Source organism: Cynoglossus semilaevis, chromosome 9 (assembly GCF_000523025.1).
Source record: "Cynoglossus semilaevis isolate Cse_v1.0 chromosome 9, Cse_v1.0, whole genome shotgun sequence".
NCBI classification, from domain to species: Eukaryota; Metazoa; Chordata; class Actinopteri; order Pleuronectiformes; family Cynoglossidae; genus Cynoglossus; species Cynoglossus semilaevis.
The window spans coordinates 2,068,243-2,094,502 of record NC_024315.1 but is presented as its reverse complement, the minus strand read 5'-3'; the positions used below and the strand labels follow the sequence as shown (position 1 = coordinate 2,094,502).

Sequence of the window (26,260 nt, the reverse complement as noted above, 5' to 3'; positions counted from 1 at the left end):
GTTGAAATTGTTTCTTCAGGTCCAAATTGAATATGTCACAAATGTAAATATGTGTCTGTATATATGAGTGTTTGCCTCAATGTATCAATTTAGTGATGAAGCTAAAACCAGCAACGGTAGCAATTTCACATAATGCGGCGTTTGTCAGTTTTGAAATAGTGTTGTCTCTAGCTTACTTAGCTAGCTTACTAGCCAGAAAACTTTCTTACTAATAGTGTTGTCTCTAGCTTACTTAGCTACTATAGGGGAAAAGTTTCGCGTGCTCACCAGAAACTTTCACTTTTCACTAACTTAAATGAATTAAAGTAGTTTGAGTCACACACACACATCGCTCCCCACACACTGAGATGGCACCATTTTGTTTAAAAAGATAGTTTTGTCTGCAGAATACGGTTGACTGATCGAGTCAAGCGATGTCTTTACCCAATACAACCACAAGATGGTGCCAGATCTTCACTAAAACGTATCAACGTTGCATTTAATTTGAAACCTTTTCTTTTTAGTCTAGTCAGCGTTATTCCCTGAAAACATACTAAATAAATTACTCCTATATACCTTGTGTTTAAGAACTCATAAAACAATAAACAATACATTGTGACAAACTCATGCTGGGGTGATTCAACACAGTTAGACGTATGGGAGCCTAGAATTATTTCTTATTAGTAAATATTTTATTAATGTAGAGACTTAGTTATTTCTCCAGTGGACGACATTTTCACTGCCAAAAAAGGCAGACAATTTTAGAATGATTTTCCGTGAGAGTGACCGTCTAATTACTTTTGGCACTAAATGTAATTTGGAACATTCCCAGGGTTCTTTAAATATCAGCTATATAACTTAAGTATTTACTTGTTGAACATGAATTATTTGCTTGTACTATAGGGCAGTACAACTCTCGTGAAGAACACAATTCGTTTCTATATGTTTATACATAAAAGGACAAGCCTCAATGTTTTTGATCGTGATCGTTATCTTTCTTGTTCAATCTTTAATTTTATTATTCGATATTTTATCAAAGCCTTCGGTAAATCGTTAAGTCGCTAAATAACACTTTATTGTAATACACATGTACAATGTGATCGGGGTTTTTTTTGGTTTTTTTGTTCGTTTTTTTTTTATACACATGTACAATGTGATCGGGGTTTGTTTTTTTTAAAACATCAACACCTCCACAGCTGTGTAGTACTGAGAAGCACCGACTTTGGTGTCAGTGAACCTCTGGAGGATTCCGTGCTGCAGCTGATACAGCACTGCCTCCTCCATTCATCCATTCATCGGGTTTTTTACTCTCCTGCACCACGTTGTTGTTGCTGCCGCTGCCTGGGCCACTGAACTCAGTCAGGGATAAGACGCACACACACACACACCGTTAAAGGTGCATTTTCCAAAAAAAAAAAAAATTTTTTTTTTTTCAAATTCCATGATGATGCAGCGCTGATAGGACAGCAGTAAAACAGCGGCGGCAGCAGCAGCAGCATCATCCAGTGGACGGACAGAGATGACTCACAGCTCACGGTCAGTCACTCAGGCAATTTTACGCTGTAGTGTGTGGAATCAATACCACTATGATACTTATGTTGTGGTGGGCTGAGTGTGTGAGGCGTGGCTTGGTGTCACCGACACAGTGTTGGTTTTTCCATATGTGCTCTCAGGGTTTAGCCTCATCTCGGTGACACGGACGCGCCAACTGCATTCGCGCGGTCGGGAACACACGGCATCTCTGAAGGTAAGTCCCCCCCTCCTCTGTTTCTGCTTTCTTCTTGTCTGACGGAGTGAATTTCTTCGACAAGGTCGAAACATATCAGCACATATCAGTGGCCTCTCAGATGTAGGGGCGATACATGACTGCAAATGTGGGCTGCAGCCCAGATCTTCATGCACGCTGTTGTGCGCCACTTGGACGCTTCATTTTTTTGTGCAAATTCACAGCTTCTTGATATTCATGTCTGAACTGCTGCAGACATCAGGGGGTTTGTTTATGTTTTTTTTTTCTTCAAACCAACAATCTCTGTTATTGTGTTTTACCGTCTGTATTTGCACCTTGCCAACAGACAGGCAGATGTTCCACACCTGTCCGTGACCCACAGCAGGATCCTCTCCTCTGTAGGCACATTTACACTGAGCATCTCAATAAATTGATTGAAAACTATTTTTTTTCTAACTTTAAGTTGGAAAAACTATTTTTTTTCTAACTTTAAGTTGGTTTAAGATATTTTAATTTTAATCGAAATATGCCATACAATTAGATGTATGTGTGAGCAGATCCTACAGGCTCATTCATTGGTCCTGCTGTGACAGAAATGGCTGATGTGGAACACTGGAGTCTCTGCCTCCTCTTGTTTCCGTGTGGTGTAAAGCACAGAGCTCTGTGTGCAGTTATATTTCTAATTCATTTGTCAGACACCAAAATGATCAGATATTTCAGACTCCCACTGAGTGCTGGCTCATTACTTTGTAGGACTGACCCAGATTCTACCACACATTTACAAGAGGGACACCGAGAAAGTGTTGGTCCCTGCGAAACAAAATGGACCAAACTGTTAACACAACTCAAATGAACCGTATTGTCTGTATACATAATAAGAACATTGAACTAATTGTGGTTGGGTTTTAACAGGTTCTAAATCAGCATAAAAAAAAATCTTTATATGAGTCTGTAAGTAATGACGCAGACTTCTCTGTTTTTATAAAAAATATTTTTTTCCTCTGCCTTATGTGGGTTATGTTAAAGTAAAAATATGAGCATAAATATTTTGAAAAGCAGCATGTTGTGTATATTTAATTGTATAATAATGTTAAGCAAACGTACAAAAGTATTTATAATAAGCTTTGTATAAATAAAAATAAGAAATAAGTCCGTAAACAAAAATAAATAAATAAAGATGATTAAATTTGAATGTTAAAACATTTTTATATCAAAAATAAAGTAGAGAGATATTCAAAATATTTAAAAAAAAGCAAAAAAAAGCAAAACGAGAGATATTCAAAATATTTAAAAAAAAAGAAAAAAACAAAAATGCAAAAAAAGTTAAATAAGGTAAATTATGAATTTTTGAAATAAAATCTGATATTTTTCTTTTCTTTTTTTTTTCTTTTTTTTCTTAGGAACGTGATAACGTCACTGTTTACAAGTTTGGATTTCAACAATATTCCAACTCTGACTTAGTGGAAACATGGGAACGAACCCAAAAAGAACAGTGACAGTCCAGATGGTGCCTCAGCTGGCTGTGGTGGATTCTCTGGGCAACAGGGAGTCAAACGCCAACTGCACTAAAGGGGCCAACCTCAAACTCCCTCAGGTTTGTCCCACGGCCCTCCTCACATCCAACCACCACCACCAACAGGACGACGTGTCTTCAGCTGCTGTGTCCACCAACGTTGTCCCCCACACCCAACAAACAGCTGGTGAAGCGGCTCCGGCCAATGGGAACCAGGAGAAACCCGAGTTTGTAAAAGGTGGAGACCAACAGATGCCAGAAAAGTCGCTACCTGTCAAACGTGTGAGTGAGCCGGGAGGCAGCCAGACTGATTCTAATGCTAATATGAGAATGTCGAGCCGAGGTGATGAAAAGGATATCTGTAAAGCTGGCGTGCCATCTGCCGTCACAGCGTCAGCGGTCGACAGACAGAGCAGTAACTGCAGAGTAAAAGAACCCAGTGCAAACCAGGCAGGAGAGCAGCGTGAAAAGACGGCGTCCTCGGCCACAACCGCAGCACCAGAGGACAATAATAATTATGTTTCTACAAATGTGAAGAGTCCCACCAGCGTGTGTCATTTACCACAAACTAAATCTGCGGAGCAGGATAATAAAGGAAGTATATCCACTCCCCAAAATAAGGACATTGTTATTTCACAGAAACACACAGAGCAAATACAGAATTCATCGCAGCCCACACCTGGAACCAGCATGAAAACGACGTCTCCCCGGAACTCCGCTGCAGCTAAAGAACCAGGGCCCGCAACATCTAATGTAACGATGTCAAAGGAGGAGTTGAAAATGGAGAAGAAACCAGAAGAAGAACCGCAGTTGGTGGCTTCACAGCAGACCTCCTCCTCCGTTCAAAACGTCAGTCAAACTAAGACGTCGGTCAGTGAAGGGCTGGAGCGGCCGCTCTCCAAAGTCTACAAGGAGGCGTCCACCATGACCTCCTCCCTGTCGCCCACCCCGGTCAAGCAGTGTCATGACATGGAGGTGCAGGCGGTGGCCAACATGTGCAGCAAAGCTGTGGCCACCAGCCCCAGCCTGCTGCCCTTCGCCGGCATCCGCAGGCCGTGCAGTGGCGCGGGCCCCGGGGACGAGGTGCCGAGCCTGGCTGTGGTCTTGGTGGAGGACCGCGGGGTGGAGGTCCAGCAGGTGCACCTGCCTTCAGTCTCATCTGATTCAAGGTCAGAGAAGCTCACAGTGGAGGCAGAAATGTGCTGTAACCAAAATGCAGTCAAATCACAAGCAGATGGAGGACTTGGAGCCAAGCCCAAAGAGCCGGAGCCAGCTTTTTGTAACATTCAGCCGGCCTATCAAATCAACATTGAACACAAGGAGCAGGGAGACTCAGGTAACTCCCAGTGTAAAGCAGCGACTCAGAAATCTGTGGCAAAAACAATCAGTGCTCCAGCTCCTCTGCTCAAACCAGGGACAGCCCCACACAGCGCCGGTGTTTCCAAGTCTGGATCTGCTGACAGTAACGTTACGGCGCCATCCTCAGGTGCTGTTAATTCAAAGCCTGACCAGAGCCTCAAAACAACAACAACAACAACAATAACAACAACAACAAAGACAACAACAGGAAAAAACAAATCCAAGTCTGAAGTCACTACAAACAAAGCAGAGAGTTCAAAAAAAAAAAGCAAAAACGCTGAGGGTAAAGCTGCCGTACAGAAGACGGAGAAGAAGAAAAACAAAGAAGAAGAGGACGAGCAGGCCGAGAAGCAGGGTGTCCATGATGTCGTCTGGGACGAACAAGGCATGACGTGGGAGGTGTACGGGGCCTCGGTCGACCCGGAATCCCTGGGCTTTGCCATTCAGAGCCACCTGCAGTGCAAAATTAAGGAGCAAGAAAGGAAACTGATTGTGCAGACTTCCCTGCGAAAGTCGGTCTCTGACTCACCGCGACATCGCAAGAAGAACAAAAGGAGGCAGCAGAACATTTTCAGGTCAATGCTGCAAAATGTCAGACGGCCCAACTGCTGCGTCCGCCCCCCTCCCTCCTCTGTCCTTGAGTAGCACGGCCCAAAGATAGCCGACGTCCTCCCCTGTTTTTCCTAGAGGTCAAAATGTTTATCCCCGCGTCCCGACTGCAATACCGAGAGAAACATTGACCTGGTGATGATCCCTGTGAGTAAGTACGTAAACTCTGGAATGTTGTAGCATAACGAGTCCAAATACGTGTGATGTTTGTGATCAAAGAATGTAGGAAATATTATCTGAACGCGAACAACCCCAGATTTATTTTCTAGAAATAGATATTATATTAAAGAGATAGAAACTTCCGAAACTGATTTTTGAACAACGCGGGCAATAATAGTGAAGAAAAGCATGTATATTAGTTGAGATGCCGGTTGTATGTCCTATAAACGACTCCAGATCCTCACGTTGTACTGCACTGATCATAAAGATTCACACGTTACTTCCTGTTTCATTCGATGCGTTTCTCTGGTTTCCAGGCGTTTACAGCGGCTGTGTTTTTGTTTTCATTTACTTATAGTAAGTGATTCTGCTGTTCACCAAGAAGGGATAAAAATGCATATATATATACATATATACAGTATATATATATATTTATCTGCTGTTGATTCCTTGTTGTTTGTTTTTCTATTAAAAACCCTCAAAATTGGTTAACAATTTTCATTTCGCACGCATCGACTGAGACCCCCTGAGAAGAATTGTTTGAAACTACAGTTTAAAGACACAACAGCATCGAAATGTGTTTGTTTTGGTTTTTTTAACCATGGTGTTCCATATGCAGATGTGTGAAAAACCTTGTTGAAGGAAGTGACACAACATCAGAGCTGTGTGCCGGCGAGGTTACAGTGTGAGAGATAAAGTTAGACAAGGTGAAGTACCGCTGGAAAACTGCTGTAACTGCAGCACAAAATGAGCTCTGGGCTACTGCTAATGTTGGTCCAGAGCCAAAAACGTTCCTGTCGGCTGTTTTTGGCTTTACATATAGTAGTACTCATCGTAAATACTTCATTTATTCATAGGGGGCGTTGTTGAATTTTCGGTGAGAAACAAGAGTGTCTGTGAGTGTTTTTTGCTATGGATAAAAAATAGAAAACACCGACTGTTTCAATGTACATCAACCTGGCAAACAATAATAATATTTAATTATTGACCATATATCATTATTATTTCAAATTCTGCTCAGTGATAAAAGTCCAGAGTAGTTGAGTTTCTCTGCAGTATCTCTGAACCACAGCAGCATGTCACCAGGTCTACACTTTTTTGATAAAAGTCCAGAGTAGTTGAGTTTCGCTGCAGTATCTCTGAACCACAGCAGCAAGTCACCAGGTCTACACTTTTTATTTAAATCCTTAGGTCATGGTCCATGTTGCATTGCACTTGTGATGATATTCTGAGCGTGTCCCCATGACTTGCGTTGTTGTTTTTATCTGAGGCTCTGCACTAACGAGCAGCACAACAGCTCCAGTTACAGCATATGAGGCCATGTCTCTAACGACGCTGTATGTTTTGACAGATATACGGCGACCCCTGTAGTTCAGTCCCATAATTCTCTATTCTTTCGTTTAAAATTTTCTCCTAGAAACAAATGATATAATGAACATAACGAAACAATAGTCTGGATGAACCGATGTCGATGAGATTGCCCACCCGACTCCCCCCCCTCCTTTTTCCACACTCACCGTTGTTATTGTCTTTTCAGGCCTGTCTCTTGTTGTTAACGTTAGGACCGTGATCACACTCGGGTGGAGGTTTTTCTCAGCTTTCATGTGAGGAACAAAATGTCACAACCTGTTTGGAACAAAATGGTTTATATCATAACGTGTTCTGTTTGGCCAGGACTGACAGAGTTGAACTTTCTACTGGCTGAGACACCATGTCTGTCCAGACAGCGATGTTGTCCTCTTGTCCTCGTCCGCCTCAGGTAGATGGATCACATCTCATTTACAGAGTTGACAGTTTCCATATTAACGAGCTCTGTCGCTCACTGTAACTCCGATCGTTTCATCCCCTTTCACCCCGTCTTTAATTAGCAGTGTTGGATTTTTAATGACCTCTAGCTTGCTGTGTTACTTTGGACTGTTTTCTATGTGAAGGAGCAAATTAGATCTGATCTCATGTGGTGCTTAGACACTGCTGGAGGTTCATGTCAACGACAAGGAAATTGAATTTAAAAGCATCTGCAAAAAAAAAAAGTCACATCCTCGTTACAGTGTCTGGAGGACAGTGTTTGGCCTCCGTCAGTGTTCCGCTCATTTGCAGTGCAGTGCCGTGACTCTGTGAGTATTTAAAAAGGCATAACTCAAGCACATTATCACTGATTGATACATATCAGTCATGTCATGTAACGTCGGCCGGGGGGTCTGTGGGGGTGTGGGGCAATTAAATTAAATGTTGCTATTTCTTTAGTTGTGCCACAGCCTGAAAATTACACAAATATTTAATTGAATTTAATTTTCTTTATTTGTTGAGAAAAGCAGTTCTGTAGGAATTACAAAGTTTAAAAAAAAGTCAACCGTGGTTGACCAAAGCAGACAAACTGGAAAAAAACATTTATTTATTTATTATGATCTAAAAACTAAAAAATACAGCATGTGTACTTACTGTGTACTGTGTACTTTTTCAGCCCATCTCAACCTAAATGCAGGGGCTCCTCGGCGTACGTCACAGTTCCGTTCCTACAGTGCGCTGTAACTCGATTTTCACAGTAAGTCAGAACTCACATGTACTGTACATTAGTACCTACGTATGTCACTCAGCTACGCTAAGGCAAATGTAAACAAAGCCAAAGTTCCACGTACAGCGCCGGTGGCGACGTGTTTATCTGCTCTTCTCGGCAACTACTGTGCAAAGTGGAATGATGAAACAAGACTTTCTTAATAAATCTATGGGAGATGACGACGTAACCACAAAACGCCGAGGTCGAATAAGTTGTAAATGTAGAGATTTTTTTAAAAATTGGTACTGATAACAAATGTTATAGTTACAGAGGCAGCAGCAACAGCAGCAGCAGCAGCAACATGTAAAAGCCTGAACTAGGCTGCCACCGTGTCCTGGTACTGGGTTTGCAGTAACCTAGTTTATTTTGTACCACATCAGCATCTTCACACAGAATCCCAGATCACACACACAGATGCCTCCTCCCTGGCATGGATGCCGTTACATTTATCAGCGCCATCATCAGTATAATTATGTATCGCTCACCAGATCGGATCGTTTGTGAAATATTAGACACACTTTTTATCAGGAGGATGAATGTTAATTACCGTTTAGAAATAATTTCAAAGTGCAGCATGAGTAATTAGAGGTGGCTGGTCATCACAGTGCCACCATTTAATTGCGTGTAAGCCGTGCTCAAGAGATTTGACTGCTCACTGATTAGAGGCCTGATGTATTTCCAGTTCCAAACCATCAATATTTTTTTTCAAAGTATTTCTCTTCCTCCTCCTCCTCCTCCTCCCATCGTCTGCTCAACTCTTCATTTTCTCCCTCAGCCTCCATTTCTCTCTGTCCCAGATGTCGATTTCTTCCTTCAGTGATGATAATCACAACAAAAGAAGAAAAAAAAGCCAGTAACAGTGTGCTGGTGCAAACCTTCACTCTGCAGATGATTTCAACACCCATGACAGACAGATTCTCCTTCTCCTTCTCCGCCTCCGTTATCTTTGTGTTGTTTAAGCCTGGTAGCTGTGGAGGAGCTCGTCCTCCTGATGGCCGCTCTGGTCCCAGTAGAATATGTGGCCTACATTTGTTGTGCTGCAGTGTTGGGCTGCGAGTGTGTTCCTTTTTCACACACTCTCCGGTGTAGGTTGTGCATTGCTGCTGTTTCCTCAAGATCATTGATTCTGCATTGATGTTTTTTTTGTCGTTGTTGGGAAGATCATTGATTCTGCATTGATGTTTTCTCTTTTTTGTCGTTGGTTTTTTTTAAACCCCAGTTTCCTTTTTTTTTTTGACTTTTGTTTTCATAGCTGCACATACAGAACAGTTTGTTACCAGGATTTCTGAGCTCATCATTGATTGCTTTCAATTCAGCTCAGGAGCACGTGCCCTTTGGTAACCTCTGTAGCACAGCCTGCGAAGATGCACTTTTGGAAAAGGCACGCACACACACACGCAAACACACACAAAGGTCACCTTTTCTGGCTTCATTAGAGAGAGCTTTATTATGGCTGACAGATGAGCTCATAAATCATAGGTCCCCGGTGGAGTTAGAGAAGATCCAAAACAAGCTGAGCTCTGACAAATGTAGAGGAAGTACAGACACGCAGAGAAGAGAAACACAGACAAACACGGGAGAAAAAAAACCTTCAACTCGAGTTTATTTTAAATGTAAGAAATGAGAAGTTTGTTCCATGAGACTGTTTATTTCTGATTTTCGTTTTTTTCTTTTACTGTTATTATCGTCAGATTCCTCAGGGCTGCCACTCGAAAATGAAAAACTCGATGTCTAGGCTGTAGATCCATTTTTCCGAAGCCATTACTTCTGCCTGTTGGGGTGCTGTTTCAACACACTGTTTAACCAGTTATAGCATATTCATATGCAAATGAATATACGTACGGATGGCTGGAGGAGGAAGGGCCCTGGGTGTAATTGGTTTGAATATTCAGTGTTATATAAAAGGGTGACGTGTCTGGTTTGACAGCTGATACTGACACAACACTGGTCCCATGGGAGCTCTGTCAGGACCTGGATGCTGCAGCCGCAGCTCTGCTCTCCTGCAGAGACGTTGTCTGACTCCACATCGCTACAACTGCAAAACATCAGAGTCGTCAAAAAAACAATCGACAAAGCACGTTTAAAATAATGATTTAATATATATTATATATTTATATAATATAAATAGAATTCAATGACTTTCACATTTATATTTCTTATATATTTTTGTTTTTATTTACTTTCATAACAAGTTGAAAAAATAACTTTAAAATTACAATTTGGAATTTTTCTAAGATTTTACACAGGGTAAAAATATTACCCCAAGGTTTAGAACAGTGTCACTTAGTGGGGGTTGTTATTGGTTTGATTCCCCCTGTTTTCCTAAGTGTAGGATTTTTTGGCTGTTTTTTTCCCCCCATATATTCCTGTTTTCTTTTTTTTAACTGTTCACTCTAAATTGTCTATAGGTGTGGATGTGAGTGTGAATGTTTGCTTGTCTCTGTATGTGGCTCGGTGATGGATGTAGTATTAAAATATATCAGTAACATTAGAAATAAAAACTCAGTTTTCCGTTAGCCAAGAACTATGTGTTAGTGACTGATGTAAAAAAAAGATCATGTGAAATCACTCTGTGGAAAACTGTGTGTCAAATCCTTAATGAAGGGCAAAATCAAAATAGTAAATAAATCTCACCTACAGAATAAATATTCAAATTCAATTTGGGAAACCAAGTGGTGCCGATTAGTGGTTTCTCACTTTCATTTTCAATCTGATCACTTGAAAGATTAACCCAATCACCCTCAGGGGACTAAAGCGACATCAATACTCATTAACTTATCATCTTGATGACTTATGGCTCCGTCACATCTATCTCACATCTACACCTGAGCTCAAGGTTCACCTGTGCAGTTAAAGTTCAGCTCTGCCGCCACATTCTCCATGTGTCTGTAATAACGTGCTGGACGAAGCAGAGTCTGGTGAAACGAAGGACAGCAGACATGGGCTCCAGGGCTTTGAGCACCCTGGAAACAATTCTGGTATTTCTTTTTGTGGCCATGACCGGCGCCTGCATCGGCCTGATAGTCATCTACTTCGTGGACAAGGACGATTCCTCCTCCACACATATAGATGGTGAGTCTTTATTTACGTTAATAGAAGAATGGAGAAAGGTTCAAAAGGTACAAAAGGTTTTCATATTTGTTTGTAAAAATCCTCCAGGTTTTTGAAATGCTATAGTGCCATGTTTTTTTCATTAAACAATTTTTCTGTCTTCTTGTTATTCTTTCTCTCTGTTATTCTTTACAATTTTTCTGTCTTCTTGTTATTCTTTCTCTCTGTTATTCTTTTTCTTTGTCTTCAACACATTTTTATACTCTTTTCTTTTTTCAACCTTTTCTTTCTGTTCTTTTCTTATTTCTTCTTTATCTTCAACAAATTTTTATCTATTTTTTCCTTTGTCAACATTTTCTTTCCCTTTTTTCTATCTCCTGCATCTTCTTCTTTTTCTTCATCATGTTCTTGCGCTTCTTCTTCTTTGAGAATTATTGGGGGGAGTAGAGATGACCTCACCGCAGGTCTCTTTTGAGATGAGATAGTAGTAAAAAAGTCGGCCTACAGGATGTAGTGTAAGAGGAAAGGCTCACAGTGTCGTGTGGATCTCTCAACCTCACTCTAAATGTAGATGAAAACAAACACGCTTGTAGACTAAAGGAGAGCTGCCAAGTGCCATCACACACTGCTGAACATGGACGGTGCTGCCAAGGAACAGACCTGCCGTGTAAAATATCTGGAAGTACAGTTGGCTGACAACCTGTCCTAGAAAACCAACACCGTACAAGGTAGCTTTGACCAAGACAACCTCATAAAAACCACTGAATCCTCAGCAGGTCTTTATAGCATCATCAACAGCATCATAGCAAGAACAACAGGTGACAGTGAAAATAGTTAGTTTAAAAAACTGCAGTATCCACAGGGTCTGTTCATCATTAGGAACCAGACCAGCAGAACTGGGACATTTCCTCCTTACAATAATAATTAGTAATAGGTTACAGAAATATCTTCCAAATGCAACCTGTAAGATGCTAAATAGCTTAGCATTTAGCTCTCCAGGCTGTAGAGGTAAGTGCTAAGTAGCTTAGCATCTAGCTCTGTAGGCTGTAGAACACACAGGCCCTCCATCTTGTGAACTAGTCTCCTGTCCAGGTAAAATTCAAAAGAAAAACATTTACTAGTAGCTAACTAAGCTAACTAAGCAATCACACTTTTTACTAGGCCTAAAATATCTGCATCTTTTTTTTTATTACAAAAATGAATTGTTGTAATGTTTTTCTGTATTCATCTGCTTGGTGTCAGTGTAGTAACTACAAATTATGTACATGATTTATGTAAGTGTTTATTTGTTCATGCATGTGAAGAATTTGTCCTTGTTTTCTATGGTAAATAAGCAGAAAATAGTGTACACAGTAACTCTTGATGATCTTGATTTTGTAACACTTTAAACTCAGTGAGGTCATGATGCAGCAGCATATATAAAAATGTATTTTCTTTAGAGCCTTTGTGCTTTGACAGGAGAAAACATATCTTCAGATAAGGACATTAATCACATGAGCTGTTATCAGGGCCACCTGCTCTCTCCCCACTGTGATAAGTCCAACCTCACTTCTGCTGGGAAAACCTTTTAATATAAACACAATCGGGCAAATGACAATGACACCTATCTGGCAACAATTGTCTCTGGATGACTTATCCAGCGTGTGTCACTATTAAAATCAACTCCAAATAATAATTTTGTCCTGCTTCATGCTAACAGGGTTAATGTTGTTTTGTTTTTGTCTTTCATCTAAATCACCAGGACCAAACTCAGGCTGCGGTGGTCCTCGAGAGCTGTCAGAAGAGTCTGGCACTTTCACCAGCTTCAACTATCCAAGCAGCTATGACAACGGCAAGAGCTGCACCTGGCACATCACCGTGGATCCTGACAAGGTGACAGTGTCTTTGTTACTTCAACCAGGGAACACTTGAACGGTCGCACATTTGCATAGGTTCAACATTCCTTTCAGAGTGCCATGTTATTGCAATCACCTGTGCAGCACTGTTGAATTCACTTACCCTGGTTCTGGTCTCATCAGACTTTGACACATTCTTCTACCTTATGTGTCAAACTCAAGGCTCGCGGGCCAAAATGTGGCCCATTAAAAAGTGTTTAATTGACTTAATAATAAAGTCTGTGCTGCTGAGTTTCCTAACTTGATTAATTAAATATATATATGTGTGTATATATATATATATGTATATATGTATGTATGTATATATATATAAATATAGTATATACAGTCCCCCCTGGTGAAAATGGGTTTGACACCCCTGACCTACCTGCAGACTCTATGACAAGTCTTCTTTGAGTCTTTTTAACTTTTTTGAGATCATTATCTTCTAGGATTATAATTATTATGCCATCACATTATTTTTCCTTTTTTCTTGTCAAGATCTTTCTTTTTTTTTTTTTTGTCGTGACTTAGAGGTGCACATTGAAACAGTTTAGTCTATTCAGAGTCTCACGGTGCTGCCACATGGAGAGGAAGCAGAAGAAAGCAGTTTGTTCTATAATGCATGGCCAGGCTGAGGTTTTTCAGACTGATGGCTGCCTCGTCTCCTTCACTTTCCCTCAGCTGTCCTGTTCAAACCTGCAGCAAAAACCAAAATGTGTTTTTTTATACCAGCGTCACTGCAGTCCTGCTTGTTCTGTCTCTGCAGGTCACTTTGCTATCTTTAACACACAAACAGATACTGAAGACAAAAAAACACACCACACAGATGATGTGTGAACACACACACACACACACTTTTCTTGTCCTGATAACATGTGACACGTCTGTGTGTTTCCATCGCAGGTGGTCCATCTGTGGTTTGAGGAGTTTGCATTGGAGGAAGCCACACTGTGCACGGCAGACTTTGTCACACTGAGGGACTCCCTGGGAGTCATTGGTAAGAAAGAATCTCACATTAATTATTAGTTCCTCAGCCAGAGCAGCACCACGGAGCACGGAGGTGACAGAGACACGCCGATATTTGTAGATGGTGCAGCCGTGCACAGAAAATATTTCTGTCTTTTCTCCAGGCAGATACTGTGGTTACACCAAACCTCGGCCAGCGGTGTCGCTGACCAACCACCTGACCGTCTACTTTGACACAAACGACAGAAAAACGGACCAAGGATTCAAAGCTCATTACAAAGCCGTGACTCCGGAGCTCACCTCTGGTACGATGACAATATGGAAAATCCATTTTAGCATGAAAATCGTATCTATTCTGACATACGTCTACATGACAGGCTTACAGTACAGGCTTGACCTAGAAAGTTAAAGAAGTGTGGAGGTGCAGGAAGCCCTGAGCAGCAAAAGAAGGGAAATGAAAATGTGGTGGGTGGGAGAGGAGGGAAATGGATGTATGCAGGTATCCTGGTGGAGATTAAGTGTTCTTCATATCTACTGCCAGAAATAGCAGGAGCCGGTGGATTTCTCCAAGGTGACCAGGGGGATCTGATGACCCCTGACTTTCCTAAGCAGAACTACCCCAATGGAGCGTTGTACCAGGTACAGCCCACCTGCAAATGCCACGTCGTCGTGTATTAATGTCGGGGGGGTTTTTTTCTTTACAGTTGAAACATCGGTGACCTATAACTGAAGATTAAATTTACTTGACTCTGCACACATCAGTCCCTCCACATAATTCACTTCAAATATTTATTTAATGCATCCAGAACACTTCATTACAAACCTAGAAATTGAAATCTGGATCCAGATCCTAGATTCAAAGTTTCGACAATTTCAATGTTTTGTTTTTTTTACTGCCAGTGTGTTTTCATATTGATGTTTAACCGTAGGGTCACTGTCTTCTTTTTGTTTGTGTTTCCTGTTTATTTGTTGACTCAGTGGAAGATCACCGTTCCTGAAGGCGAGAGGGTTCGACTGACATTTACCGCCCTTGACCTGGTCCCTGAAGTCTGTGGAGACTTTGTTCAAGTCTTCGATGGTCATGAGGCTGGTTCATCTCTAATAGGTAGTAACAGCACCATCCATGTTCCAATTCTTTAAAAAAGACATTGTGTGCACGTTGTCACCTTTAAAACTGCTTTTCCTGTATGAAGGAAAAATCTGCGGGATGTCGCCTCCTAACCCACTGGAGTCCAGCAGGAACACAATGGTTGTCCGCTTCAAATCAGATGAAGCTAAGACTTCGAAAGGATTCAGTGCAACTTTCACAAAGACCAGCCTTCCACCGGTTGTTGTTTCCACGACAACCAAACCTACAACTACAATCAAAACTACTGTCAGACCCGTCACACAAACAACCATCCCACCAACAACAGGTAACACAGGGCCCCTGTGTTCCCCTTTAAACTCTAAACATGAAGTCAGAAATAGGTTAGAAAAGTCATTTTCACTAATAAGAACAAACCAAAGATTGTCTATAAGAAATGGACCTGAACGCTCAGTAACAAAATTAAATCCTAAATGAAGCCTCATAATAGACATGAAAACAATTTGCCTGTTGAACTGGAACCTTGGACTGAGGTTCCTGGCTCATTAATGGTGCATTTTTAGAGCTCCTTCAGAAAAAATCTATGGTTTTCAGACACAATTTCAAAGTTTCAAAACGAAGAAAATATATTACACCGTAATATCTATAAAATAGATTTTGAATATTATTAACTAATTATGGAAGGAGAGCCAGCTTTTTATGATAACGTTCCAGCCCTTACAGGGAGGAACATTTCACAAAAGAACTTGGCATCAATGGAAAAATAAATTGGCAGAGCCAGGCACAGAGATGTGCAGCCCAGTTGCAAAGTTTCCCAGTCTTCTTCTGGCAGTTTCCCTAACAGCTTTAATCAGGACCTGTTAGAAAACCGCCTACAAAAGGGTGAAAAAAAAAACATTTTATAATTTCCTATACAGTATGTGGAAAATACTATGATTTAATGACAACTAAAGAACTTAAAGATTAACTACATGCAAACGATCATTTGCTAAATGTCATTTTCCATCACTTTCACTCAGGCAGTGGCGGACCAGAGATTATCGAAGGACGTAAAGGTGTCATCCACTCCATGGGTTTCCCTAATGCATATCCTGCTCATCAGAACAGTTCATGGAGCATTACTGTGGCCAGAGGATTCCTGGTCAAGCTGCAGATCACTGACCTGGCCATCGCAGGAGAGACTGGACAGTGTAAAGAGGACAAACTCATCGTCTCAGATAAATACAGCGTGTTAGGTCAGTTGTTGCTGCTGATCTTGTTTACTAATTTAGTGGTCTTTTTAAGATGTAGAGCTACTGTATATGATATAATTCACATCACTGACACAAAAAAGGACTGACCATAAAATTCCTTATTTTTTCCTGAAATTTGACAGTTAACATTTGTTACAGAAAACAAAAACAAAAAACACGTTAAATCTTACAATTATAAAACGAACATTGGTGACATTTTTTAGAATTCTATAACAACAATCCAAGCTGTTAATAGTTGTTGGCCTTATAACTTAGATTGTATTAGTGTAACCTCTGTGCCAACCAATCATATAGCACATTGTGTGGCTAAAACTCCACCCACTCCACTTGCTGTAAAACTGATAATTGGGATTGTTGATCTTCTGCAAAGAGCCTGACCAACTATTATTATCCCTCTTTATGATTCACACCACTGGCTGCAGTGTGCCTCATCGAGGTTTATCTATTGCTGACTTATCAAGGACTAAGGCTGAGGTGCACAAGCTCTTTGGAAAAACAACACACACAGACACACACAGAGGCGTTGAGTGTTTAAGTGATCTATTATGTTAGATCAGTGTGCATGAGCTAGTGACCAAAATAGAAGCAGAAACTGTTCAGATTGCCAACAATATGTCACTTGAAGAGGTTTGTGTTGCAGGGGAATATTATCTGATTTTTTAAATAGATATAATACATGTGACTTCTCTTATCCAGTCAAAGCTTGCCTACATCAATTCAAGATTGGGCTAAGGAAATGTAGGTTTAAAATGTACAGTATGTATCTAAAAAATAATAGGCATTCATCGTCAAAATTAAATCTGGGAATAGCGTTAAAAGCAGAGTATGCGGCACTACGTTATACATTTTGCTATTGTGTACAAGACATAAGCGTTATACATTTTGCTATTGTGTACAAGCTATGTCAACATAAGGCATTGTTTCTCTTTTGGCCTCTGGGTGGTGCTAAGTGTGCAAAGCGAAAAGCCTGTTCCATTATTCAAGAGCGCTGTTGAATCTAAATGTACTATTTAATTATATTTTCCGACTCGGAAACAAATATTACAGTATTGAACATTGCCATTCTTGCCCCAGGGTATATCAAAATCTCCTTGTACAAGCAAAAAAAGAGTTTTTAAACGCATAATAGTCCGTTTCACCAAAGGTAAGTTGTGCTAGGCTAACGTGCTAACACCGTCCATCTTGTTTGTTCTTCTTTGCTTGACTTCACTTGTTGCTCTGCTTTCTGTGACTAGCATCGCTGCCCCAACTGGGTCAATTTTACACTTGTTAATATTTATGTGTCGCATTACTGTTGTACCTCGAACCTAAAGAAATATGTGAGAAAATGGACACGCACTAAAGAAAGCTAAGGAGGCTAACGCTAAATGACTTTATGTTTGTTTGTTTTTTCAAGGAAACCTACATATAATATACATAGGCTTACAAGTTGTTGTGCTTTCATGGTTACAATTACCACGTATTGTATGTGTGTTTGCTCAGTATATTGTTAACTGTTCCCGTCTCATGCTGCAGGTATAGATGAGATTATTGTCCAAGGGTTTAATGTCTGGTCATGGCAGGGACACATGGAGGCATATAGACTAGTGTCACATGATTAATAGTAGCAGCCCATAATAAAGATGTCACTCTCTAAATAGGAAATTGATGGTAATACCAAAGCTCTGTATTTTTGTGTAGAGTCACTTCACCCCTTTTACCCTTTAGCTGCCTCTGTGAATCATCCCTTCATGCTTCACTTCACTCTCCTCATCTTCCTCCATCCTTCTCCTCTTTGTCAGGTACACACTGTGGGTACCTCCTCCCCCCGGTGGTGGTCAGTGCCAGCGAAACACTCGCTGTCACCTTCCAGTCTGACGGTCGCCTCACAGACCGAGGATTCTCTGCCAAGTGGGAAGCTGTGTATCCTGAGGACATCGCAGGTACAGAGGGCTGACACACACAGAAGCACTTAATTACTCAGGAGCACACACACCTACACACACTCTCAGGCAGATCAGCACTTACTGATACTTATCACGAAATATCTTTCATCTCTGTCGTATATATAAAGGCAACAAAGCCATTGCGTAAGAAGAGTGAACTCCCAGAGCACCGCTCAGAGTACAACCTGACGCATAAAACAGCCAGATAAAGGGCTCTTATCTGTTTTTTATCTTGATAATTGGGCTTTAAAAAATGACACCAGACCCCATGTGTGGTGGTGAAACAGATATATTGCAGATTACTGTAGCAAAAAAAATGGCAAAAACAACATTATAAAATACATTTAATCTTCTTCATCTGCTCAATCTTGTAAAAGGTCGGGGGGTTGCAGAACCATTAACAAAACACAAAGTTCATTCTGGACATGTTGCCGGCCCATCACAATAACACTTGTATAACAATTGTAGCCACATTTATATAAATCGTTTAGATAAGTTAAGTAATATATGTATATACATAAATATACAAATTATTGCTAGACATTTCATTTTCTCATAATGACCTTTTGTAATCAAACAAACGTAATCTTTCTGATCACACATCCCCAGGGGTTTTTAGAAAACTTCCTTTTATGCTTTCAGAGATCCAAGGTTGTGGCTTCTCATCCAAAGAGACAACTGGGGTGATCAAGTCCCACAACTGGCCTATGAACTACAAGGCTAACTCTGAGTGCATGTGGAACATCGCTACAACTTTAGGGAAAAGTATCACGCTGTCTTTCACGCACTTTGACCTAGAAGCCAAGGACATTATCTCGTCCAAGTGCCTGGATAATGTAAAGGTGTATGACATCAGTGGCTTGACTAATGCACTCATTAAAACACACGGTAAGTACACTTAAAAAAATATTAATGAACTCAAAATAAGTTCCTAACAGAGAATGATGACCCATTTGATTCCATCGTCTGTAGGTCCGTTCTGTGGGAATAAACTGCCTTCAACCATTCAAACTAAAGGAAACAGGCTGATGATCCGGTTCCATTCAGACCCATTTATTGAGGCCAAAGGTTTCAGGGCTTATTGGACAACAGATCCTACTCTGCCTGCCCCCACAGAGCCACCTGTTTTGCCTAACCCCTGGGACGACATTCCCATAGGTAAAGCATCTGCACTGACACCATACAGTATCTGCCACGATCAAGTAGTATCGAGTGTAAAAACTGTATCTGTGTTCAATATAAAGACATATCAGATACTGTGCATTTTGAAAATATATTTGATTTGATAGTAGCCAATAGCAGAATAAAAAATAATAAACCAATTAAACCATTTAATATGAGAAACACTTTCTGTACTTTCTGATCAAATTAAAGTTGCAATTGTTTTCAATATGGACCACATCTACATGCTCTCCACTATTCTCTATATACAGTAATTAGCCACATAACGTTCTGAGCCATCCTGTGAGTATTGTCAATAATAAATTCACAATTCACAATTTATTTTTCTGGCAAAAAATACATTTTGTGAAAAAAACATTGCATTTATTTGGCCCAGAGATGTGTTTATCATTTACCTTCAGCCAGCTGCTCATGGATTTCATCTGTATTTTTGTATCTATTCTTCCTGCTTCTCCACACACACACACACACCTCTGTGCAGGGCTCAGAAGTGCAGTGAAACAGGGTACATTGGTGTGCTGCAAATACAATATGTAGTGGCCCATTGCTCTGCTTTCCCTTTAGTGCACGCTGTCACCTGATTCCCATTCCTCACACTGCGATAAGCCCCAGGTGGTTCAGGCCTCTGTCCAGCCAATTGCTGTAATAGAGTTTTATAGAAAGACTCTGCTGCCATTTTTTTCCCACTTTGGCTCTGACCAACGATGGCCTCCGTGTCTGGGGAGGGAAGGTAAAAGAGAGATTAAAAAGAAAAATGTTGAAGGGTAAAGGGACCAGAACAAGGACATCAGCTGTTTGGACCTTCATCACAACGGTATATCTTTATATATACACAGTGATATTCGCCGTTCTGAGTCAGTGTCTGACTCTAGGGACATTAAATGATTTCCTCCAGCACAGGATTTAATCTTTTAGCTGCAGATACAGCCCTGAGAGTTTATGAAGTCATCTGGGTTGTTGTTTTTTTTTTTCCATTTTCATAGACTGGCCAGGTACATGTGGCAAACCAGCCATTCCTCCTGCTGTTGCATCTCGTATTGTGAACGGAGAACCAGCCAGGCCACACTCCTGGCCCTGGCAAGTGTCCATGCAGGTGAGAAAGGTCACTCACAAACACTGAGAAATTACAGAGAGAGGCTGTAATCTTTGCATAACCTCTTATCTCTGCCATGAATCTCATATAATAAATGCATGTTTATTTACGGTATAAAAAACCTGCGTGTTAATTTCCCCGTAACTGAGCTGCTTATTTGCCCTCGTATGTTTCAGGTGTGGCCTGCCAGCCGTCCAGAACCTCAGTTTTCCCACACCTGTGGTGGAACTCTTATACATAAGAACTGGGTGCTAACAGCAGCCCACTGCTTCATCAAGTAAATGTTCAGTTTTTTCATCGCACACTATCATAGAATAAAATGAACTGTCATTTATATAGTGAGTGCAAAACAAAGAGCTGTGAAATTTAAGGACAGTTCCGATCATTTCCAGTAGAGGGCTTTTTCAGTCACAATTTATTTTTTAAATTTAATATATAATTTATTTTAAATAGTTTATTTATATATTGATATGTGTATGTGATTTATGTTTTGTCCATTATTAAATATCATGAACACATATTTTAGAAATTTAAATTGTTAAAACCAAGAATATTAAATTCAGTGACCTCACCGTATAGTGTACCATTATCAATATATCCACTCCTCTTTTATCCAGCTACGCTGATGAGCTAGAGCGCTGGCAGATGTGCTTGGGAAAACACAACCTAACATACACAGAGGCCAGTGAACGCTGCTTCAATGTGACCGGAATATATCGTCATGAGGGTTTCAAGTATCCCACAGTGCCCACAGTGGAGTTTGACGTTGCCCTGGTCAGACTGGACGGAGAGGTTGAAACCAGTGACCAGATTTCTTATGCATGCCTGCCCACTGAGGAGGAGGTCCTGGCTGGAGGCAAAATGTGCTACGCCAGTGGCTGGGGAGACGAGACGGGTGAGGGCTTGACTTTCAATGATCAACCAGAGCAGATTTGTATCATTATGTTTAGGTAAAAACTCGCTTTTTAAAGGCACAGTTTGTGTGACTTAGCAACATCTAGTGGTCACGATACATGTTGTAAATCAAAAATATAGGTCATAATTTAAGATGTAACAAAACAAAGTAAGTCTTTTATAATTAATTTGGGGTTATAAGAAATCGCAAATATAAATTTAAATTCTTCTTAAGTCGAAGACTACAACTATGAACGTCATCTGTAGACGTGTTCATGTTCCTCACACCTTCATTTTCATTTTCCCTGTGTCTTTATCAGGTAATCCACTTACTGCTAAGGTTGCAGAAGCTCTAAACCAGGTGGCTCTGCCTGTGGTGCCGTATGACACCTGCAAGAGGATGGACTACTGGTGGTTTCAGGTCAAGACCTCCATGATCTGCTGTGGTTATACTCTACCTGATGAACTCAAGTCTGTCTGTCAGGTAAAATAAGACCATGGGACATCAAAAACATCACATTTGTACTTTTCTTTTTTTTCTAAGTTTATGCAAATATTGCAAAGCCAGTGATGTTTCTTTCTGTTGTTTCCAGGGTGATTCTGGTGGACCACTGGTGTGCCAAGATGGCCCTGGTCAACCTTGGGAAGTTCATGGCATCACCAGCTTTGGTCCAATTGGTTGTATTATGGACAAGAAACCCTCAGTGTTCACCCGCTCCTCTGCCTACCTGCCCTGGATCAACAATATCATCCGCAGAGACATCTACAACAAACACGGTCAGAAATGACTTTGTTAGAAAAATAATTAAAAAAATAAATGTACAAAAGCATAACCTTTTCCCCTCTCCTCTAACCTCCCTGTGCAGTATCTGGTTGTGGAGGACCAAGGGACCTGGTTGGTGTTGGTGGAAACGTATTCTCCATGAATTATCCAAACAGCTACAGCAACAAAGCTCGCTGCCAGTGGAACCTTCGTGTACCAGACGGAAAAGTTGTTCATCTTCAGTTTCACAATTTCTCCCTGGAGGAGAGTCAGCTGTGTTTAAATGACAAAGTCAGTCTCACAGACAGACTTGGAACTCTGGGTAGGTTTTCATTTTTAAACAAAAATACAGATACGAGTACTTACTAAAATAAAGTATTTAAACATACAGTATAATCATCATAAAATCTATGACTAAGAGTACTCAGACACTTGCTGATGTGTAACTGTTCTTAGGAACGTTCTGCAGTCATGTTCCTCCCAAAGCTCTGGTCAGTGATGGAAACACACTTCACATCAGCTTCTCGTCCAACGACAAGGTGGTGGATACAGGCTTTATTGCCACCTGGCGGGCAGTGGACCCTACAGGAGGTAAAACCAACTTAAACCAGCTAGTTAATTATTAAGCTTCACCCAACATAATTGTTAACATTCAAAAATGTCTTTTATTTTATTTTATTTTATTTTTAGAGCTTGTAGATTTTTCAACGACTGGGCTAAAAGAAATAATAATAATATCACATTGACATTGACAGTGTCTCCTTAAATAATTAATGGTCTCTCTTTTTTCCTTCCCGACACATCCACACACTCAGGTGCCTGTGGAGGCAGCTTCAGCACTAACCAGGGGGAATTCACTTCTCCTAACTGGCCCAAAGACTACGAGGCCCAGTCCGTGTGCACTTGGAGAATCACCGTTCCATCAGCCAAAACGCTCCATATAGGATTCAGTCACTTTGAGCTTCAAGCTCAAAACATTTTAGGAAAGTGTGTGGACTACGTAGAGGTCTTCAACGGAGCCACCATGGCATCACTGGGTTTGTCAACCACGCAGCAATTACTGTTGGGATTGTTTTGTGTCCCGCTCACACTTATCTTAAAACCACAACAATTTTCTGTCTGTTTTTCAGGTCAATTCTGTGGCTTTGCCCCACCCTCCAACATGACGGTGCCCACCAACGTGGTTGTCATTCGCTTCCTCAGTAATGGAGCCAATCAGCAGCAGGGTTTTCGTGGGTACTGGACCACTGACAGCAGTATTGTCCCAACGCTGCCTCCTCCCAGTACTAACCCGTGGGACACTTTAACCATTGGTGAGTCATTTAGGCATACTGCAGCCAGGTCCTGGTGTTCTGTGGTGGTGTTTATCGCGCTCCTACATAGTATAAACAAACCCTGAAGCTGTTTCCTTTATCTATTCAATGACAGTTTTACATGATTTTTTTTTTTTTGCTCTTCCCAGACTGGCCAGAAAATTGTGGAAACCCAGCGGTGAAGCCGAACACAGAGACCCTGAGGGTGGTGAATGGAGTGGAGGCAATCCCACACTCCTGGCCTTGGCAAGTCTCTATGCAGGTGACGCCAACTCCTGTGTCTCTGCGGGCCCCAGTGATGAGAGATGAGAGACAAAAGAGTTTTAATTTAAAATCTGTTTTCTCTTTTTCTCTCTCTTCCAGGTTAAGCCATTCTCTTTCACGCCATACTTGCACAACTGCGGAGGCTCTTTGATTCATAAGGAATGGGTCCTAACAGCTGCTCACTGTTTCATGGGGTCAGACATACAGTACTATTTTCCCAGACGTACTACGAGTTTTATTAGTATGAGTTATTCTGTAAAAATGGCCTATTGGGCTTGATCAACAGACACTAAGCATGATGGGTAATCATCTATTCTCCTCTACCCCTGGTGTTACATTTATACTAGACCAGTACACATACATATATACTTAGTAACCTACTAGAGTCCAGTGTTGCTTCTTATCAAGGTAAACCATTTTAGTAGTAGTAGTAGTAGTACAGTAGTAGTATTTTCTCAAATATACTTCTTCTTCTTCTCCAGGCCTTTCAGTAACTCCTCAATGTGGCGCATGTGTCTGGGCAAACACCACATGAACTCCTCGGCGGACGTTCCCTCAGCAGAGGAGTGCTACCCAGTGGACGGTATTATTATTCATGAAGGGTTTGTTTACGAGGAGGATAGTTCTGACATTTCCAATGACATCGCCCTGGTCCATCTGACTAAGCCAGTGAATATGACCAGAGAGATCAGCCCCATCTGTCTGCCCAGGCTCGGAGCTGTGATGCCTGCTGGAACCGCCTGCTTTGTCACAGGATGGGGAGATGAGAAAGGTAGAAGTTTGGGTTTAGGGATGACAGGAGTCATGTGTTTGTTTTTTTACTGATAGATGTGTTTTTGCCGACGTTGTGCTTTTGTTTCTTGAATATAAACTATGATGATGTGATTCTTTTTTAAAGTTGCTGAACCATAGGTGTAATATATCCAAATCCTTAGTAATATTTGACTTCAATAGAAGGATGAAAATTAATTAAGGTGTGGTTTTATCAGATACCAATACTGTGTACAGTCAGCGCGAGGTTGGTGCGCCCTCTGCTGGTTTCATTTCATTTCATTCAACAGGAAGTCAACAGCGGACTCGTTTTTAAAGTAATTAAAATAATAAAAACTGTTAACAATATACAGTAACTTCTTCCATTATGATCATATTACTGTTTTGGGGTATTTGTTGCAGTGCAGAATGTGCAATTATTGAAAAAAATATATTTTGCAGAATTTCGTCTTTTTTCTTATTGTTTAAGAAATTTAAAATTCAAAAACAAAGTTAGTCAAAGGTCCACCATGTTGCACCAATATCTGTAGTGAGAGTTAGCTCTTTTTTTTTCACTTGGTCTATTTTGTAAAATTTGCGAAAGAGGAATTGCATACATGTCAATGACAACTTACTCTACTTTTTCTTAGGAAGTTTAATTCCAAGTGTAGCAGAGCAGCTGAATCAAGCAGCTCTGCCCATCGTTGACTTCGACACCTGCAGTAAACCTACTTACTGGTGGGACGTTCTCCGGCCGTCCATGGTCTGTGCTGGATACGAGTCTCCAGATGAGCTCAAGTCTGCCTGTCAGGTGAGTGAGCTGCAGAGGAAACTGGAAAAGACAACTCAGTTTCACCTAAGTCTCTGAATGATGTCGCTGTTGTTGTTTGTTTTTTTGTTTTTTTTTTGCAACGATCTTCAAACTACCCTCCCCGACAGACAGTCCATTCTGTTGACCATTATGTAACCTTTGTTTTTGGTCACTCAGCCCTGGTTGCAAATATGTGCAGGCAGGACAACACGGGGCATAGTTTACCATAATAAGCAACTGTTCATGTACAGTCCTGCAGGGAGAGCCAACAGTTGTCAAAATTCAAGATAAAACGTATTTATAGAATTGATATATAATTTGGTATAATTTATATAATCAAACGAATAACAGACTTAATGCATTAAATTATATTCTACTGTTTCGGATGTTCCGAATATATAATTTCTCTTAGGGTTCTATTTGTGACATGACCTTTTAATTCAAATCTAGCTTCACATTTTGCACTTTGTTTTTACTAAATTATTTCTTTTACTAAAAAAAAATCCTCAGATTTTTATTTCAGACCAATATGGATAGAAATGAAACTTAGTAGATCTGGGGAAAAATAATTATTGGCAGCTACTTAATGTCCAGGCTGATATTATTGGAACATGTGCAGAGGAGGATGAAATGAAGATGTTTATTAATAAATATTAGTTAATAATTATTTATTGACCTGGGGGGAGTTGTCTGTGTTTCTGATGTCCGCCGGTGTCTGCTGGTTAATTCTCCTGCCCTCCTGCAGGGTGACTCTGGAGGTCCGTTCTCCTGTCGGTCGGCTGAGAACAGCACCACCTGGGAGATCCATGGTGTGGTCAGCTTCGGACCTCGGGGCTGCATCAAAGACAAGAAGCCGTCTGTGTTCACCCGTGTCTCTGCCTTCAGTGCCTGGATGTCCAACAACATCAAGAAGTTTATTTATGAAAGTTCCAAACCAGTGTCGTGAATAGGATTTTAACAGTGTTTGTTGTACAATGCTATCATTTTTAGTTACCAGATAAATTAGCAGTTTAATGTAAAAAATGTTTTAAATAACAGTTTTAACTTATGTTGCTATTATACTGTTTGATTCAAACTAATAAAGTCCCTTCAGTTGCTGTTAATGTGCTTTGTGACTTTTTTAGGTCTCCAC

General features: G+C 40.8%; 2 protein-coding genes across 2 annotated transcripts; both read left to right on the top strand.

Annotated features, from left to right (window-relative positions):
* Positions 1-1,141: 1,141 nt before the first annotated feature.
* On the top strand, positions 1,142-5,895 carry gprin3b (GPRIN family member 3b). Its single transcript, XM_008316401.3, has 4 exons — positions 1,142-1,337; positions 1,433-1,515; positions 1,653-1,726; positions 3,106-5,895. Exon 4 carries the CDS (start codon positions 3,174-3,176, stop codon positions 5,220-5,222), a length of 2,049 nt encoding a protein of 682 aa, XP_008314623.1. The 5' UTR covers positions 1,142-1,337; positions 1,433-1,515; positions 1,653-1,726; positions 3,106-3,173; the 3' UTR covers positions 5,223-5,895.
* A 4,469-nt stretch (positions 5,896-10,364) lies between these two features.
* On the top strand, positions 10,365-26,234 carry LOC103383324 (ovochymase-2). Its single transcript, XM_008316398.3, has 25 exons — positions 10,365-10,971; positions 12,692-12,822; positions 13,731-13,824; positions 13,958-14,098; positions 14,335-14,432; positions 14,772-14,898; positions 14,987-15,208; positions 15,900-16,115; positions 17,915-18,055; positions 18,701-18,946; positions 19,031-19,216; positions 20,224-20,333; positions 20,510-20,610; positions 20,951-21,228; positions 21,548-21,711; positions 21,821-22,004; positions 22,094-22,312; positions 22,447-22,581; positions 22,806-23,027; positions 23,121-23,303; positions 23,453-23,565; positions 23,667-23,761; positions 24,050-24,339; positions 24,968-25,128; positions 25,874-26,234. Exons 1-25 carry the CDS (start codon positions 10,686-10,688, stop codon positions 26,072-26,074), a joined length of 4,344 nt encoding a protein of 1,447 aa, XP_008314620.1. The 5' UTR covers positions 10,365-10,685; the 3' UTR covers positions 26,075-26,234.
* Positions 26,235-26,260: the final 26 nt, after the last annotated feature.

Coding starts and splice junctions, on each gene's coding strand:
- gprin3b (XM_008316401.3), top strand. CDS start 3,174: ATGGGAACGAACCCAAAAAGAACAGTGACAGTCCAGATGGTGCCTCAG.
- LOC103383324 (XM_008316398.3), top strand. CDS start 10,686: ATGACTTATGGCTCCGTCACATCTATCTCACATCTACACCTGAGCTCA. Junction 10,972..12,691: donor CTCCTCCACACATATAGATG/GTGAGTCTTTAT, acceptor CTAAATCACCAG/GACCAAACTCAGGCTGCGGT. Junction 15,209..15,899: donor AACCATCCCACCAACAACAG/GTAACACAGGGC, acceptor ACTTTCACTCAG/GCAGTGGCGGACCAGAGATT.